Source organism: Ipomoea nil, unplaced genomic scaffold (genome assembly GCF_001879475.1).
Source record: "Ipomoea nil cultivar Tokyo-kokei standard unplaced genomic scaffold, Asagao_1.1 scaffold3256, whole genome shotgun sequence".
Classification (NCBI taxonomy): Eukaryota; Viridiplantae; Streptophyta; class Magnoliopsida; order Solanales; family Convolvulaceae; genus Ipomoea; species Ipomoea nil.
This window is the reverse complement of record NW_017619684.1, coordinates 212,427-232,423: the sequence shown is the minus strand read 5'-3', so window position 1 is coordinate 232,423 and position 19,997 is coordinate 212,427. Positions and strand designations below refer to the sequence as shown.

The following is a 19,997-nucleotide window of genomic DNA, read 5'->3' as shown; positions in this document are numbered from 1 at the left end:
CTTTTGGAAATTGCCGAAACTTCTTTCTTAATTTGGAAAGTGCCTCACTTTTTTAAATTATTGAAACCAGCGAATTTTTTTTTTTGGAATTTGGTGCTGCACAATTAAACAAACTGCCGCCCTTTTATTTTAGTAATTAAGCGTTGCGCCTTTTCGTTTTCGTTGCCGCAACTTCGACGCGTCGAGCAGCGCGTCGAACCTCGCTCCTCTTTGCCATAATGCAATCTGGAAATTTTGGATGCGTCGAGCGTGTTGTGTACGCGCTCTTTGGTCCACTTTAACTCCAAACTTGTCATCAAACTTCTCTTGTACTTAGAATTGACCTACAATGGTTCAAAAACACTAACAAACATCGTAAAACATTCAAAACAAATGTAGACCAGAACTAAATGATAAAACAAAAGATTATACAATTAAATTACCAAAATTATGAACCTAAGCCTAACAAATATAATTAAATCAATACTAGAAATATGCACAATTGGACTCACATCAAGCATAAACGATGGAGATGTACTCGTCGTCTAGTTGCGTTAAAACATAAACAACCATGTCTTCATCCGAAATTGGGCACTGAGCCAAGGCGAGATGGTCAGCTATAGACCGCATATCAGTCAGGAAAGCAGTAACTGACCGATCACCTTTCGGGTTTTTGGTGAGCTTAGCCTTGAGGGAAATGATCCGTCCTCGAGAAGCACTAGCATAGCTAGCAACGAGCTGTTGCCAAGCATCGCACGCTGTTGGTGCGAAAGAAATAAGAGGCTGAATTGTGTCAGAACAACTCCCCAGTAGCGCATTAGTGATGATCTGGTCTTGACGAAACCAAGTCAAGTGTGCAGGATTCGGGGTGGTCTGTTCAGCATAGTTAAACTTGGCTGGTTCTTTAACAAAACCGTCGATGTAGCCAAGGAGATTGAAACCAATTAATGTCGCCTGAACTTGGCGTTTCCAAATGGGAAAATTAGTGGGGGTAAGTTTAATAGGGAAGTTGGACGGAGCGTTTTGCTGGATAAGATCATTGCTGGTTGCAGAAGATTGGGAAGCCATCTGTGTCACAAGAGGTGGAGAAAAAAGAAAGGGGAAAAAAAGTAATAATTCTCTTGGGAGATTGTGGCTCTTGATACCATGTGAGGGAATGAATCAAGTGTTTATTGATGTAAAATGACTAGCTATAAAAGTACATAAGTGAGAGTGAATAGTAGGAAGTTAAACTACTAGTCTAATAAAGCTATTCTACAGGAGTTTAATTAGAGCAGAGAAAGAATAGGTCAGTCACTCATATCCTTAACATATTCTTCAGTCTCAAAATGATTTTCTTATATCTACTTATATTGTACTCAACACGTAGGAGTGGGTTACTAGCATTATTCGCTGACGGATGTTACACCGTATATTTTTCAGGTACTGACTTGTAGCTTCGGAGCACGCTAGATGGACTCGTGGATTTAGCTTAGTTAGCTCTAGTCTTAGTTAGATGGCCTGTGAGCCTTGATTTGTATTTTGGATATTAATTGTGGATTATGCTTTGTTTAGTTAGTTTAGCCTGTGCATCTAGGTTCTCAAACCTGGATGTGGCATAGCACCCTGATACTTATGTTGTTAGTTCCGCTCTGTTGGGTATTAATGATAGATTCGCCTGTATTTTGTAAGCTTTAAAGGTTTTAAAATTTAGGGGTGTTACAGCTTATCTCCTTTGCATATCATTCGCATTCATCAAACCATAATTTCCTATAACAAAAGTGTGCAAAGAAACATTTAAAAAGAATATATATTTTCCGCTGTGCATAACTCTTTCGAAGTTAGTTTCAAAATCGAGTAGAGTCTATTCACTCCTCCTCTAGACTCTCTTTTATCACTATCGGGACCAACATTAAGTACACTCATATATCTAATTGTATCGAATATTGTTAATAGTACCTTGTCTAGCAAAAAAAAAAAAAAAAAAAAAAAAAAAAAAAAAAAAAAAAAACTCGTTTGTATATATGATTGTACGTATTGATACTTATGATACACTGGAACTTCAGAAGAATAATATTTCTTTATTTTGAACACTTTTAATCACCAAACTCGTTTGAAAATGTTTTATGCCGTTTTCTTAATTAATAAAAGGGTTTCATAAATTTTTATGTCATTTCCTAATTAATTAAAAATTTACAAACACTTTTCAATTCAAATTTTTTAAAACAAAATTGGTTTAAAATAAAATTAAAATTTTGAAAAACTATATTTGAACATAGTTGGTTATTCTGATAGTAACTTGGGTGGAGACTTGGAGGGAAGGAAGAGTACTAGGGGTTACTACTTTATGCTTGGAAAAGCTGTGTTCGTGGTCCTCAATGAAACAACACATTGTTCCATTATCAACATGGGAAGCGGAGTACCATATATCGCAGATGCATCAAGTGCATGCCAAGCACTTTGGCTTAGCAACATAACAAGCCAACTTGGGTTTCAGAAGGAAAGTCCAATCAAGATCTATGTGGACAACGCATCAAATATTAATTTAGCTAAAAATGATGTATTTCACGGAAGGAGCAAACACATAGACATACAATATATTTTCTTGAGAAATCAAGTTAACAAGGGAGTGATCAAACTAGAGTACTGCAAGACTGAAGATCAAACTGCACACATTCTAACGAAATCAGTGAAGTTCGAAACTTTCATCAAGTTAAGGAATCAACTTGGCGTGATGACCCTTCCAAATCAGAATTAAGGGGATGTTGAACCAATCATTATTGCAGACCATAAATAAAAAGTACAATATTTGAGTACTGAAAATTTATTATTTTATATAATGTACCTTCAGTACAAAAATAATGTACTTTTAATATATTAAAATGTATCTGATATTCATGGTCTACACAATAATTTGCCATGTTGAACCATCATTATAATTTTTATTATTATTATTTTTTTTTGTATTTTTATTATTATTTTTTTAATTCTGTAGGGATGATAGACATAGAGCATAATCATCAGCAATATACGGAGTACATATTATTTTCTTTACTGTGTGTGCTGCTATTAGAGTTCCTCTGTTCTGCAACTTTATTATATAATTATACCTCAATTATTCTACATAATTTGACCAGGACTATGTGGTCTAATGGTACTCGGGTTGAATTTTTATTTGAAAGATTATGAGTTCAAGCCTCAATGGAGGCGTAGGTTGAGAAAGTATATGAATAGATACTACAATGTAATAGAGCCAGTAACTTTCAAAAAAAAAAAAAAAAAAAAAAAATTCTACATAATTCGAGAACAGATTGTATTGTACTATGCAACACCACCTGAGTTGGTTTGGCAATAAGGTTACATGATTCGAGAACAAATTGTATTGTACTATGCAACACCACCTGAGTTGGTTTGGCAATAAGGTTACATGTTTGAAATCTTGATAGCCCCCAGCACTTGATTTCTTCACTTATTTGGTTTATTTTTATATATGAAATAGATTTTTATATGAATAAAAATATATTTAACAACCATTGCTAACGCTCTTTAAGAAGTAAAATATTTAAATCAAATTTCCTTGTCACCTAAGAAAATATGAAAATAAAAATTGCAAAAAACTCTGAAAAAATTATCTATTTAAATTTTGTGATTTCCTTTGCAGGGTTAGTCGTAACTCGTAAGTAGGAAATTCACATTAGATGTCAGAGCGAAAGCAAAATTACAGAAATAATTTGGGAGGTGGTCTTCGACATATCTCTTTCCTTCCAAAAACGTGCGCCCATTGCTTCTTCAAACTTGTCCGGTTGCATTCCTTTTAGCTACAAAAATGTGGGTTTAACGCTTAGTTCCTTTTAGTTTTGCTGAAATGAAACTACAGTATGGTAAAAAAAAAAAAAAAAAAAAAAAACCTGAATAACATGTTTCACATATTGAGTGTATATTGTCAAATGCAACGGTAATTATATCAAAATGATACTTCAGTTGTATTGTAATGAAACTAGAGTGTATATAAAACGAAACTGAATATATAACAGTTTCACATATTTGAGTATATATTGCACTTAGTGGTGTTATAATAAGACTATAGTATTTATAAAATAAAATTTGAATAACATGCCTCATGGTAATATATAAGACTATTGTATGTATAATGTCGAATGAAACTGTAGTTGAAACAAAATTAAACTTTATTAGTTGTGCAGGAATGAAATAACAATGTATACAAAATGAGACTGAATATGTTATATAAACAGAATTAATTACGTGAAATGGGTGACATTTCTTTTCATTAAAAGAAATGACATTGTTTTGGACTATAGTCCAAAGTAAGACTAAAACCGTTATATGTATAAATGATCGTTAAGTAGTAGTAACTATGTTTTCGGTTTCAATGTCAGATTGCAACGCGTGACATGTCAGTATGCTTTTTTTTTTTTTTTTTCATTGATGTCCTAAATTTGAATTTAATATATAACATACCTTGTTATTCATGTTCATGAAACTAAGGCAGATCTCCTATTCCCGACCCTTTCCTTCATATTGAAATATTGATCTTAGTCCTGTATTATATTTTATAGATTCCTTTTAAGAAAATCCCTCATCCTTAGCTTGTGTCTTTCATTTTTATTTTCTCATTGTAAATTGTTTCTTTAATTTAGATTGGATAGTCTAACAAGCTGTAAAGGAGAAAGGAAATGAGGAATTGAATTTGATGAGGATTTAGTAAAAGTGTACTGCCCAAGGTATATATGTGACCTATGCATAAACGCTCTTGTGTTTATACACCTGTGTGATGTTCACCATCAAATTTCTAATATATCTTAAATTATCTTTATGGCTACAATACTTTTTACTTTTAAAAGTGAGTCCTACTTTCTCATCATTAAATTTGCAATTCATTTACTATTCACATTAAATCCAATCAACTTTCGAAAAAAAAAAACATAAAAGGTAGGGAAAATGACACTTTTTCCCCTTGTGTTATATACTTATAGCACTTTTTCCCCCTAAATTATTTAAGTGATCTGACTGTTTTCCCCCTAATATATCAAATGGACATATTTACCCTTAAAATAAATATTTCATTTATTTTTCTTCTCCAACAAATTATAATCACGATTTGAAAAAATAAAATACATTAATTGTTGAATTTAGAATATTTAAAAAAAAATAGAATTTTAAAAGAAAGTTTGAACTAGCAGTTCAAATTGGATCCGAAACCGTGAACCGACGATTCAAAATAAAAACTACCTGTATGTGAGAGTCTGTATAAATGGAAAAAAAAAAAAAAAACATACACTATTTGTAAATATTATAATTCTAATTTTAGTTCACGGTTCGGGATCTATTTTTTCAACTTCACGATTTTAATAAATGGAAACCCAAATATTGGGTTATGTTCTGAATCATAACTGAAAATATTTTGATTTGATTGCTATAGTGTTCGATTCAGTACGAACCGAACCGTGGTCATCCCTACATATAAGTAATAATTTGTTGAAGAAGACAAATAAATAAAATATTTATTTTAAGGGTAGAAATGCCTATTTAATATATCGGGGGGAAACCACCATCCACTTTTATAATAATTGAGGGGGCAAATGTGGATGCGTGAATAACTAAGGGTTCAACCTTTTGGAAGAATGAATAACTAAGGGGGGAAAAGTATTGTAAGCATAATTCAAGAAAAAAAGTGTCATTTTCCCTGAAAGGCATGTGGGCAGTTTTGATGTCATTTGACAACAAAATCTGCCATTAGCAAGCTTGCAATAGATTTCAATTGCAATTGCAAGCTTGCTAGGCACGATTCCACATATACATAAAAAAAAATTATTTTTTAATCCACATCATTTAGCAAGTGGATCCATGGCTGGGTTGATGATAGTCTTATTATATATAAACGAGTTAATGACTCTTTTGGTCCTAGACTTATTTGGGGTCGGACACTCTTAGTCCACCTTAGTAAATTTTGCGACATTTTGGCTACACTTATTAGATGTTGGACACTGTTAACCCTCCGTCAGATTATCGGTTTGTTTACTGTCAGAATGGAGGGTGTTTGTGTCATTTCATAGGTTCTTCTTGGCCTTTATTTTTTTCGCTTTTCTCAGCGCCTACTTCCGTCGTCCCCTGCTCCACCGCCTACTTCCGTCGTCCCTTGCTCCACCGCCTACTTCCGCGGTCTCCACCATCGCCGGCCCATCCCATACATTTCTCGCATTCCTTGGCCTTCAACAAGCCTCTAAACTATGCCCAAATGTACATCACCTATAACATAAGGAAGGAACATGCTTGTATTCAATCCTTTTCCAAAAACCTTCGCCTCTCCTTCTCCATTTGCAATTTCAATCCATAAATTATCATATCTAGGCTTCAACAATTTCATCTCGATCTTGACTTTAGCCACGCTCAATCGCATTCTTCAAACCATCGCCAAATCCAGTGCTCCAATGTGAGCTGAACCAAAGAGAGAGGGAAGAACGCCTATAATTTTGCCCTAACCGTATCCATTGTTGGTCTCGCCTTCAAGGAATTGCCAACCAAGGTATGTTTTTCTTCAATCTATCTTAGCCAATTTTCTCCACTCCACCTCATCAATTGTTACAACCATCTTCCTCTAATGCAAACCTGCATTCATATTGTTCATCAGTGATTGATTGATTCACTGCGTATTCTGTTCAATCTATGTTCTAGCCTCTAGATTCTGTTTTGTGCCATTTTGAAATTGATCTCCAGCAATTGAATCTGGATTGATCGACGTTGCTTGATTTCGTTGTTGGTTGTTATTTTGATTTGTTGTTGAATTTTGGTCTCCATTACGCAAAGTTGCCAGAAGCCTCCTACCATTATTTTGATTTTTTTTCTTGTCCAGATTGATCATCTAAGACGACCGGCGCAGGCAGAGATGTATCTTAAACGATTTCTGGAAAGAACAAAAATTCCAGTGACAGTTCTTGCCGCTGGTCGAGCTTCCTCAGACACGGGGTCAGCCACCATCAACTTCAATAAGAAAATTCGTAAATGAATGTATGAATGTGTATGAAAATTTGTTTTTTAGTTTTTAGGAAGGAATTAGAGATTTTTTCTTTCTGCTTTTGTTAGGTAGATACTTGGGCAATCAACGTCTTCATCATCCTCGCCCACCACATCAACATCATCATCATCATTAGACTCGTATTGTGCCAGGTTAATGAGACCAGCGACGAAGCCAAAGACCAAATTTTTGTTTAGTCTTTCCTTGTACGAAAAATTTCCTTCCTTACAGATGGAGTTGCAATAACGTTTTCTTTCTGCTGGGGTGAGGTCTGCCCATCCAAACTATTTTCCGAGGGTGGTGAGCAGTTTGGAGCTACGTTTTCCATGGGTTGAAACTCTACGTCCTCCATTATTACAGGGTCTGAAATCTTTATTAGAGCTTTTTTCTTTAGATTGTTGAATATGAGAGCTAGAAAGCATAAAAAATGAAGGCTGAGAAAAAGAACATGTGAAATGACAGAAATGTCCTTCATTTTACGGATAAGCTGACGGAGGACTAAAAGTGTCCAACATCTAATAAGTGTGGCTAAAATAAAATATGGCAAAATTTATTAAGGTGGACTAAAAGTGTCCAAACTCTAATAAGTCTAGGACCAAAAAATGCATTAACTCTATATAAACATTAAAAAGGAAAAAACCATAAGTGCTAGGTGAAATTAATGAAATAATTTGCGAGGTGATCGTTGGTTTATCTATTTCCTTCCAGGCTTAGATCTTCCCTCTGTAATTGCATTCCTTTTAACCGCAAAATTGAGGGTTTAATGCTTAGTTCCTGCCGATGTACACTCCAAATGTGAATGAAGTTGTATAAGCATCCTGGGTAGGAGTTGCAAGATGGATAGTCTGGATTTTAGCCCACTGGTTCTTGTTGTCATTCATGAGAATCCAGATGTTGATTTGATCTCCACCATGGCAGAAAAGAGATAGCTTTGAATTCCATTCTCGGGGCATCACACCGCTCCAGTTTGAGAAGAGATTTTCTGGGATTTTAAGAGTTTTAATGCTCCCGCCATGGCCGTCTATTATGACGACATGGAAAATCTTTTCAGTACTCAAAACGAATATCTGCGGCTTCGGACTCGCTCAGTGGTGGGCATTGATAATGCAGTGTATGGAGTTAGGTGGGGAATTGTTGAGGGGTCTCCATGCTGCATCAACGCCCACTGTTACGGCTCTAAATCGTCCTGACAAAACTGATTCTTTCGACTCCGAGAAACTTTTCACTGTGCATTCGTTAATACTTTTTGCGACCAAGAACATTCTGGCCACCACCCAAGCCGGCGATTCACCTTCGACCCGGAGATCCGGCAAGTATACTATTTGCATCGTCACCGGATTCCTTATTCGAAGCCGCCTTCCCCTTTCCGTGGGATGCTCCTGCTCTAACAGTAACCCTTTCTGTATACACGAGAATCCCGAATAAAACTGATTTATGTATTCTTTTTTATCCTAGCAACCCATGGTGGCGCGGTGGAGATGCTTTTTGACGAAGTGATCTTGCTGTATGAGTTGGCCCCACTTCTTGCAGACGCACTTGAATCTCAGTACTGATTCCACCGGCAACCAGCTCAGGATCTCTGCCACCAAATCTTCCGGCAGCGACGGTGATGCATAGGATGCTTTAGACATTGTAGTGCAAAAGGAAGACGCAATTGGAAGCAATTATACATATTTATTGAAGCAGATCTGATCTGAGATTTTTTTTGTTTAGGAAAATGATTCTTAGGAAACCTAGCTGCCTAACAAATACTCCGTAATAGTGCAACACAAACAACTATACCTCGTTCTAGAGTTTGAACTTTTTAAATTTGTATGGGAAAATCGTACTTTTTGATCTCTCAATTGTTTCCAGATATGCAATGTATTCCCTCATTGTTAATTTTGCAAAATTAGTCCCACAACTATTTCAACTGTAGTCAATTTAACCCTCCGGTCAAATTTCTCACTAACTAGTGTTAAAACTTTGGACAGATTAGTAATTTCACAACCCACTTAGTGTTACCCCCATGTCCTCCTTCCTCCGATCTGACCTACACATAATTTACCTCAATTTTATCCTTCAGCTGCCATTAACGTATATGCTGTTCAGGACGGTGTGAGAACCATCGCAATGACAGAAGTGGACGGCGGAATCTCCTCCATTCTCCCTCCGTACTGGACTACGGGGTTAACTGCAGTTGCGGCACATTGTCGTCTTCTTCTTTAAATAGTTTCAATATCCCTTCAAAAACTTGTTCGGTAAACTGCCGTTTGGCGTAGTCGGACTTGATCTTGTAGCTCCGTTTGAACTGGTGCGATTGGTTGAGTAGGCTCTGGACGGGGCCGTTATCGTAGTGATAGAACACCGACTTTATCCAACTCATCTCCGTTAAGTTGGATTTCTTCACGCCTAATTCTGGAAACTCTTTCGGCATTGTGGCTAGCAAGGTTTTGGATCTTCCGAGGTATAGTGCACTGAACAAACCCTGTATTGTTCTCCCCATTTGATTCGTGTTCACGTTTCCAATCAAGATTCTGATGAGGAGGTTTCTGTCGGCCTTGTTGGCGAAAAGCTGCCATTTATAGATTACATTAGGTATGTTTTGTTCCAGGGTTCTGGGAATGGTGAATACGGTGACGATTTTGGCCTTTTGGGCACAGGAACAAGTTCCATTTTCCAGGCGAGTATGACGCCGAAGTTATCACCGCCGCCGCCGCCCCTGATAGCCTAGAAGAGATCCTCGTCCACGATTCGGGCGTCCATGACGTGGTCTGCCGCCAACCCATATTTTCGCACCATCGCCCCGTACCCGCCACCGCTGATGTGGCCGCCGGTGCCCACCGTGGGACAAAACCCGGCCGGAAAACCCAAATTCTCGCTCTTATTAGCAATGGCATAGTACAATTCCCCTAGCATGGCTCCAGTTTGGACCCGCGCAGACTTCTTCTCAATGTTAACGTCGATCGACCGAAACCTGATCAAGTCGAGAACGACAAACGGGAGTTTGGAAACATAAGAAAGGCCCCCGAAATTAGGGTCCTTAGCTAATTTCAGAATTCTTTAAAGTGCACTACTAATAGTTTATTGAATTGCCTTCTTTGAGTTGAGGAAGAATGCCACTGCCGATTGCTTTCTTCCTCAAGTAGGCGAAGGCTGTTAAAAAATAATTTTTTACAAATTAAAAAAAATAATTGATAAGGCATCGTTTTTTTACCCGTAATTTATTGATCGATTACCGATAAAAAGGATTTGATTGCATTGATAAGTATTTAATTGTTACTTTTTAAAGTATAGAGAAGTGATATGTTTTGTTTTTTTTTTTTTTTGTTTTGTTTTGTTTTTTTTTTTGGTTTTTTGTGTTTTTTTTGGTTATGTGTATAAAGTTTAAGGCCTATTTGACCATTTTATCTTTTATACTTTGTTTTAAAGTATTAAGTTTTCAAAGTTTTGTATATATATATATCTCTATGGTGAGTGGTTTTATTATTATGTGTTTGTTATACATTATCTATGCTAAGTTGTTTAATTCTATCTTTGGTATATATTATATTGTTGAAGGCATTAAAATAGTTGCAACTTGCAATTATATTTAATTACATACATTTCTTTTTTATGGGGATCTCCACATGCACAATGGTAAGCTTCATTATCATGCTAAGATTATATGACATACAAAAAATTATTAGATGCTCTGTTAAACTTGAAGCAATAGCCTGCATATGCGTATTAACCTTAAATAATTTTAGTGGACTATTCTATCATGGAATTGGAAGGACAATCCAAATTGCATATTCATGTTGTTTTTAATCTTATTAGTGACTGTCTTTGTCATTATCTGAATGCATTCCTTTTATCTGCAAAATTGAGGGTTCAATGCTTAGTTCCTCCTTCATACGCCATGGAACATATATGCTTTTATGTCGACACCAATTTACCTCCCGTCGTTTTCTCCACATATATTCTTCCACTGTGATGTATGAAATTGGATAATCCTGTGTAAGAGTAGTTGCAAGATCCACAGTTTGGATTTCAAAATTAGCCCACTCGTTATTGTTGCTATTCATAAGAACCCTGATTTTGATTTCCTTTCCATAAAGGCGGAAAAGAGACAGCTTTGAATCACATTCTCCGGGCATCACACTCCACCAATTATTAAAGAGATTTTCTGGGATTTTAACACTTTTAATGCTCTCGTCCTCTGCGTCCACCGACAGAATGTTCCTGTCGTCGCCATGGCCGTACCTGTCAATGGTGACGACATGGAAAATCTTTTCAATACTTAGAGCGAATATCTGCGGCATCGCCCACTGGCGGCGGCCGTTGCTAATGCAGTGTATGGAGTTGGGTGGGGAATTCTTGAGAGGTCTCCACGCTGCATCAACACCCACGGTTACTACTCTAAATCGTCCCCACAAAACTGATCCTTCCAATAACTCCTCCGAGAAACTTATCACCGTGCATTCGTTAATACTTTTTGCCAGGAAGAACATTTTGGCCACCACGCAAGTCGCCCGGAGATCCGGCAAGTATACCGTTTGCATCGTCGCGGGATTCCTTATGCGAAGCCTTCCCGTGGGATCTTTACGATGTTCCTGCTCTAAAAGTAACCCTTTCTGCATATCAATACAGGAGAATTCCGAACAAAACTGAATGTATTGTTTTTGATAGTAGCAACCCATGGCGGCGCGACGGATATGCTTTTCGATGAAGTGATCTTGCTGTATGAGTTGGCGCCACTTTTGGCAGACGCACTTGAATCTCAGGACTGATTCCACCGGCAACAAGCTCAGGATCTCTGCCACCAAATCTTCCGGCAGCGACGGTGATGCATCGGATATCCTCCGCCGCATTGCTTTCGACATTGTATTCATGACATAGAAACGGAAGACTCGGTTGGAAGGAATTATACATATTTATTGAAGCAGATCTGATCTGAGATTGTTTTTGTTTAGGAAAAGGATTCTTAGGAAACCTATCTAGCTTGTTGGCTAACAAATCTATATCTATATATATATATCTATCTATATCTATATATCTATATATCTATATCTCTATCTCTATATATCTATACTAGTATTTTCCCGTGGATGATATTTATAATTTTGTTTTTTACATTTCAAATACACAATATTAACTAACTTATTATAACCTGATGACTGAGAATGTATTTGTAGTAAAGAAAATAATATGAACAACAATAAAACTTGATTTAAAAACAACTTTGCATTGTATAATACTTAAATGTCTAGATTCTAGACATTATTAAACACTTCATGGTACACAATGTTAATGGTTGACATACTAACATTGTATGAGTCATTACGAATTAAAATCTTCAATCCGCCTGGATTACTCACCCTAGAAGCAGCAACATACAACTGACCATGGACAAAAACAGGCTTCTTCAACAGTAAACTAACATGTGAAAGTGTTTGCCCTTGATTTTTGTTAATTGTCATTGCATATGACAACATTAATAGCCGACGTAATTTTGCCTTCAATAATGTGATCAGCTAACGTAGTAACAACCAACCGAGTTCCATTGCATACACCAAGCGAGGTAACTTTTTAAGGTAAATGATCTTTATATTTTTGGTGGAGGAATTTTGAAATATGGATACCAGGTAACTTTTTTTTTTTCAACTTGATTTCATCTATTTACATGGTTGGCTTATACACTTAATTTATTTCCTTTAATTTCTTTTTTTTTTTTTCAGAAATCATTCAAACTTACTGTATTATTATTATTAGTAGAAAACCCTTAGGAATACATTTTTGGCTAACATGTATATTTTCTCGCTCATGAATTGCATATCACACTAACCTATATAGGCACAAAACATCCTAAATTACATATTGTCCCTAGATCTTTACATGAAGAAATCTGTTCAATTGCCAAATTACAGAGGATTATGATCATCTTCACTATGTTCTCCAAGTTTAATTTCTGGGCAAGTACATCAGTGATTTTCTTGCGTAAAGACCTGCAAGAGAAACATGAACCACAACAAAAGCAACAGATTCATTGATAAGGCAATAACATCTCAGGATAAGTTAGACATTGACATTCATAGATAAGTTAAACTTAGATTAAAAGGAAAAGATCGATGCACATGCATTGATTTAAAACTTCTAGAATATCCATAGGTCCATTGTTTTCCTTATGCAAAAATTAGAACCTAGAGTTCAGCAAGCATATGTGTTATAATGCACAACCGTCATAGGTAAGTCAATAACATCCCAGGATAGAAAGGACACAAAATCAAACGCAAACATCCATCATTGTCCACTTGACCCAGACACCTCAACCACTCTAGATTGAATTTTTTCCCTTTACTCGGTCAAGCTTAGCACTGACAACTGCCTTGTTCTTTGAAGATTGAGTTGATGAGAACTCATTCAGCAGCACCAACCGCAGGAGGGCTTTCACCTTCATCACTCTCGTCAAATTCCTAAAACAAATATTAAATTTATAATAAACAAACATAGTATTTTAAAATCAATAAGCTATAGAGAGACCAAATAATTGAAAAGTGTACCTCCACAAAATCATCATCATCCACCATCTTTTTTTCCGAACGACAACCCAAAACATCATGCACTGTTCAACCAAGATTCTAATTCTGGAGGTACGATGTCATTTGTCTGTTTCAAAAGAAGAATATTGTGTTAGAAATATCACACATTTCTATCACAATTACAGTAGTGTATATTAACTAAGATATATGGTGTGAAAATATACCTTTGGATGTTTATGTTAGAAATAATTATTTCCTAACAATGATTTATATAATAAAGGTTGTAATTCCATAAGGTACTCACGTTGATGATTAGTGATGTGTAAAGGCGGAATTACTGGGTGAAATTCCCTCCCTCTCATTCTGTTAAAATTTAAGTTTATAAGGGTTAAAAGATGTATAATGGATAAGGTTATGGGTTTCACAATCCTAAAGGGATTTCTATTCCTAAAAGGAGGTCACATTCCTAAAGGGATTTCTATTCCTAAAGGAGGTTCCCCATTCCTCTTGAAAGAGGGTTTCTCATCACATCTATAAATACCCGGGAAAACTCTAGGGATCAAAACGGTTTCAAATCTCTAAGTTTTCTAGTCTCCGTATCATCAGGAGGTGAATAAGGTATACGGATCAGAGAGGTGAAGCATTATATTCTTGATTCATTCAATTTAGAGATTACATCTTCAATGGAACCAAGTAAGTCCTATCTTTCCTATTTAATTAAAAGACCATGATCATGAACATTGTTTAGTTGATTGATTTGATTTACATGCGATCATTGTTAATTGTGCTTCCGCATTTAAGTTATAGCGCATAAAGGATTATTTAACATTTGGTATCAGAGCCTGCTTGTAAATTGATTAATCACTAAAATTAGGGTTCATGATATTTGGGGATTTTTTAATTAATTATGGATTTGTTGGTTGAATGGATCAATTGTACGAAATTATAAGGTTTCATTGATTTCGTACAATATGTTCATATCACGCGCATATACATCCAGTACCGTCATATGCACACAACAAACATATATATGAAATTGATTTGCATATAGAAATTGAATTTCTTGGATTCAAATATGTTGCCTGGTTATACATACTGTTGTTTGAAAAACAAGCATATATGTTATATGTATACAGTGTTCAGCGCTAGCTATATATTAAAGTGATTTGTACATTTTGATTCGCATGTTTCTGTATGTGCGTACTGTTTTCAATGGAACCAACATATGTTATACATGTATGTATATACTGTAATGTATATATGTTTTGGAATTGAATCATATGGAACCAAGTTAGTTGTACTGTGTTCGTACGGTATATGATTCATATGTTATATGGTTTGTCTCTATCAAATCATGAATTATATGTTATAAGAGAACGACATATAAATTAAGGTTTATTTTGTTTGGCCAATTAAATTGAGTCTATTTGGGTTTATTTAAAGTATTATGGAGTCACTTTAAATTTTAGGCTCATTTAATTTGTGTTTATATTTGAGTCTATTTGGGTTATTTAAAGTATTATGGATTTGCTTTAAATTCTAGGCTCATTTAATTTGGGTTTATATTTGAGCCGTTTGATTTATTTAAGGCATTAATGACTTGCTTTAAATTATGGGCTCATTTGGGAACAATTATGATTGGAGGTTATATCCACTATCAGTTTATATATATGTTTATAAATGAGTTATTAGCATAAAGCGAGTGCGTTAGTCGCCAAAGCAGCCCACTCAAGGTAATAGCTAATAATCATTTATGTTCATGTTTACAGCATATATATAAATTTAGGTTTACTTACATAAATGAGTTATTAGCATAAGGCGAGTGTGTAAGTCGCTAAAGCGGCCCACTCATGGTAATAGCTAAATAATCATTTATGTTTATGTTACAACATAAATTAAGGTTTATTCACATAAATAAATTATTAGCATAAGGCGAGTGCGTTAGTCACCAAAGTGGCCCATTCAAGGAAATAGCTAAATAATTATTTATGTTTACAAATGTTTATCGTACACAGGTATTTTGCATCATTGAATGACACTAAATGATTGATAAACATTTGTGATCATTAACACATGGTTCTAGCGGTTGGCCAAAGGTAGATCAGACATGTGATTAATGACAATTTAGGAGATTATGATTCTTGTTTTGTTAATATGTAGTGCATGTCCAAAGATGGCCTATATATTAAATTGAAACTTGATGAATAGTCTCATTCAAGTATGTGTGAATGATGCATGTCGGTAAATTGACATTGTATTTAAATTTGACCCAAAGGCGGATTTAAATGCAAACTTAAGGTCTATAAATTATAGTCTGAATAAAGGTTTGTTACTCAAAGCAATTGATTTGTGAGATAAATATTTGCAGTGAACACTATCGTATCACGCTATAATAGTGACAGTTATGATGTCAGTAATAATAGCAGTAAATCTAAAAGTAGTAAAGAAGGGCAAGCATAATATGAAGGTGCAAGGTGATGTTCAGGAAGTGCAGAAATGCTATTCTGTAACAAACCTGGGCACAAGAAGGCTGAATGCCTGAAGAGGAAAGCTTGGATGGAAATAAAAGTATACATTCAGTTTCAGTATGCTTGGAATCCAATTTTGTTAAGGTTCCTTCTAATACTTGGTGGTTAGACACTGGTGCTACAACACATGTTTATAACATTAAGCAAGATTTTTTATGTTTCAACCTCATAGGGAAAATGAAAAGTGTCTTTTCATGGGAAACATGATGAAAGTTAGAATTGAAGGTATTGGAACTTACAGAATTAAGCTGGATACAAGTTTTTGCCTTGATCTTGAGAATTGTCTGTATGTTCCAAATCGTTCTAGAAATCTTGTTTCAACAACTAGGTTGAAAACATTGGGTTTTTACTTTAAGATTGGAGACAAATGTTCGTATCAACAAAACCCTTTATGGTTCTGGTGTTTTGTTTGATACACTATACTGTTTCAATCTTAATGATGTCTTTGTTAATTCCTTGTTTAATGTGATGTTTGTGTTAAAAGGAGTGCGCCAAAATGAATCTTCAGCTAACTTGTGGCATAAAAGGTTTAGTTAGATATCCAAAGAAAGGATATTGAGACTTATTAAAGTTGGAATTTTGTCTCAATTGGATTTTACTGACGGGAATGGTGCATGTGTCGATTGCATAAAGGTAAAGCAAGTCAGACATGTATCAGTGCACTCAGCCACAAGAAGCTCATGATTACTTGATTTAATACATACAGATATCTGTGGTCTTTTTTAGGATGTTCCGTCTTAGGGCGGTGATAAATACTTTATTACCTTTATTGATGATCATTCTGGGTACTATTACATCTATTTACTGTGTGAAAGATCTCAGTCTGTGGATGTCCTAGAGACATTCATATTTGAAGTTGAGAGTCAGCTAAATAGAAAGGTAAAGACAATTAGATCATATAAAGGTGATGAGTATTATGGGAAAACATCAAAAGTTGGGCAAATTCTCGGCCCATTTAAAGAAATTCCTCGAATCTAAGGGCATTTGTGCATTATACACAATGCTAGGCACACCACATCAAAATGGTGTGGAGGAAAGGTGAAATCGTACTCTAAGGGAAATGGTTAGGAGTAAGGTAAATAACTGTACATTGCCTGTTTCATTGTGGATATATGCATTAAAGACAACAGCATACTTACTCAATAGGGTTCCTAGTAAGGTTGTTTTTTTTTTAAAACACTTTATGAACTATGGACAAGAAGGAAACCTAGTTTGAGGCATCTTCACATTTGGGGCTGTCAAGCTGGAGTGAGGATATATAATCCACATGAAAATAAATTGGAATCCAGAACCATTAGTGGTTATTTCATTGGATATCCAGAAAGGTCTAAAGGGTACATGTTTATTGTCCTAATCATAAGTACGAGGATTGTTGAGTCTGGTGATGCTCACTTCATTTAAAATGGCGAAGTCAGTGGGAGTGTGGGAGCTCGTAATGTTGAGATTAAGGAGTCATTGATGGTTACAGATTCATCAAGTGATCCTTTTTCATGTTGTTGTTCCTATTGCTGCAGTGCAGTGTAGCCTTATGGAAATACTTTGGAACAACAGCAACTAGATGCTCAAATTCCACATGAGGAAGCTATTGTAAATGAAGATGAGGTTGAAACTCAAGATGATGATCAAGTGAAATCTCAGCAGGAAGTGGCATTAAGGAGATCTACTAGATAGAAAAGATCAGCCATTCCTGATGACTATATTGTTTATGCACTTCAGCATGAAAGTGACTTGAGCATTGATAATTATCCAGTCTCATTTAACCAAGCCATACAGGATAATAATTCTCCTTGAGAATTATTTTGGTTTTGGTGGCTCATTCTGTTTTTGAGCTCCACCAAATGGTTGTTAAAATTGCCTTTCTGAATGGTAAATTAAAAGAGGAAGTATACATGGATTAGCCGCAATGCTTTATGGCCACAGGAAAGGAAAATCTGGTATGTAGATTGAAGATGTCGATCTATGGATTAAAACATGCTTCTAGACAATGGTACTTGAAATTGTCATTTGGTTTTGTAGAGATCACTGTTGATCGGTGTATCCACATAAAGGTTTAATGGAAGCAAGTTTGTAATCCTAGTATTACATGTTGACGACATTCTTCTTGCTGCTAATAATAAAAGGGATGTTGCGTGATGTTAAGGAATATCTTTCTAAGAACTTTGAAATGAAGGATATGGGTGAGACTTCATATGTGATTGGAATAAGAAATATTCTATGATAGATCACATGGGATTTTAGGTTTATCCTAGAAGACTCATATTAACAAAGTTTTAGAAAGATATAAACTGGAAAACTGCAAAAGAGGGTCCTGTGATACTTACAAGGCACTAAGGACCACATGCTCACCTATAAAAGGAACGAATAACCTGGAGGTTATAGGGTATTCGGATTCAGACTATGCCGGATGTTTGGATACCCGAAAATCCACATTCGAATATATTTTTTCCACTTGCTCATGGAGCAATATCTTGGATGAGTGTGAAGGAGCCTGTCATTGCTACTTCCACTATAAAGGCAGAATTTGTAGCATGCTTTGAGGCTACAATTCAATAATCATGGCTGCGTAATTTCATTTCTGGTTTGAGCATTGTCGACACTATAGCCAAACCATTGAGGATTCATTGTGATAATACGGCAGCTATGTTCTTCTCAAAGAACGACAGATATATTAGTGGTGCCAAGCACATGGATTTGAAATTTCTGTCTGTTAAGGAGAAGGTACAAAATCAAAAGAGTATCAATAGTGCATATTGGCACCGATCTTATGATCACGGATCCGTTGACTAAGGGATTGGCGCCCATGACCTTTATTGGCCATGTTGGAAGGATGGGCATACTGGTAAAGTCCTTGTATAACGGTTAACTCTGCCATACATGTATGGATTTATGTTTGATAGCACATCAGGTTGATGATACTCTTAGATATCTATTCAGGTTTTGATTTTGTTATGATTGATGTTGATCACTTATTTATGCATAATTCAGAAGTGATAACAATGGTCTTATTTAAGACATAAGGAATAAGGTACTTTCGGATTTTACCTTATTATTATGGTTCGAATTCTTATTCTGGAGGTACGATGTCATTTGTCTGTTTCAAAAGAAGAATATTGTGTTAGAAATATCACACATTTCTATCAAAATTACAGTAGTGTATATTAACTAAGACATATGGTGTGAAAATATACCTTTGGATGTTTATGTTAGAAATAATTATTTCCTAACAATGATTTATATAATAAAGGTTGTAATTCCATAAGGTACTCACGTTGATGATTAGTGATGTGTAAATGCGGAATTACTGGGTGAAATTCCCTCCCTCTCATTCTGTTAAAATTTAAGTTTATAAGGGTTAAAAGATGTATAATGGATAAGGTTATGGGTTTCACAATCCTAAATGGATTTCTATTCCTAAAAGGAGGTCACATTCCCAAAGGGATTTCTATTCCTAAAGGAGGTTCCCCATTCCTCTTGAAAGAGGTTTCTCATCACATCTATAAATACCCGGGAAAACTCTAGGGATCAAAACGGTTTCAAATCTCTAAGTTTTCTAGTCTCCGTATCATCAGGAGGTGAATAAGGTATACGGATCAGAGAGGTGAAGCATTATATTCTTGATTCATTCAATTTAGAGATTACATCTTCAATGGAACCAAGTAAGTCCTATCTTTCCTATTTAATTAAAAGTCCATGATCATGAACATTGTTTAGTTGATTGATTTGATTTACATGCGATCATTGTTAATTGTGCTTCCGCATTTAAGTTATAGCGCATAAAGGATTATTTAACAGTTTAGACTTCAATTCTGCAGCAGTTATTCCTAGTAGCTGATTGCACTCGGTGTCCCACAACCTTGTGTGAACAAAGGCGTTATTTATAATTTTATACAGTTGTTAAGGATAACTAATGCTTGGATACTGACTTCGGTATTCTGAAATGTTTCATTGTAAATATAAAAACCGGTTGTAGTTCCCTAT

The 19,997-nt window shown here is 35.5% G+C and overlaps 2 protein-coding genes across 2 annotated transcripts; both read right to left on the bottom strand.

Moving 5' to 3' along the window:
• Positions 1-492: 492 nt before the first annotated feature.
• LOC109169180 lies at positions 493-1,047 on the bottom strand. The gene has a single exon (XM_019318043.1). It carries the CDS (start codon positions 1,045-1,047, stop codon positions 493-495), a length of 555 nt encoding a protein of 184 aa, XP_019173588.1.
• An 8,653-nt stretch (positions 1,048-9,700) lies between these two features.
• On the bottom strand, positions 9,701-11,835 carry LOC109169179 (putative F-box protein At1g47790). The gene is made up of 3 exons (XM_019318042.1): positions 10,909-11,835; positions 10,575-10,627; positions 9,701-9,947 (listed from the first exon to the last, which is right to left on the bottom strand). The coding sequence occupies exons 1-3, from the start codon at positions 11,833-11,835 to the stop codon at positions 9,701-9,703; spliced, it is 1,227 nt and encodes a 408-aa protein (XP_019173587.1).
• Positions 11,836-19,997: the final 8,162 nt, after the last annotated feature.

What these genes read in the sequence shown, in the direction of transcription:
- LOC109169180 (XM_019318043.1), bottom strand. Translation starts at nt 1,047, where the DNA reads ATGGCTTCCCAATCTTCTGCAACCAGCAATGATCTTATCCAGCAAAAC.
- LOC109169179 (XM_019318042.1), bottom strand. Translation starts at nt 11,835, where the DNA reads ATGTCGAAAGCAATGCGGCGGAGGATATCCGATGCATCACCGTCGCTG. An exon ending in TGTGGAGAAAACGACGGGAG is followed by an intron (nt 10,628 to 10,908) that starts GTAAATTGGTGT and finishes ATATAATCTTAG; the next exon opens with CATGATAATGAAGCTTACCA. An exon ending in GATCCCCATAAAAAAGAAAT is followed by an intron (nt 9,948 to 10,574) that starts GTATGTAATTAA and finishes CGACTTGATCAG; the next exon opens with GTTTCGGTCGATCGACGTTA.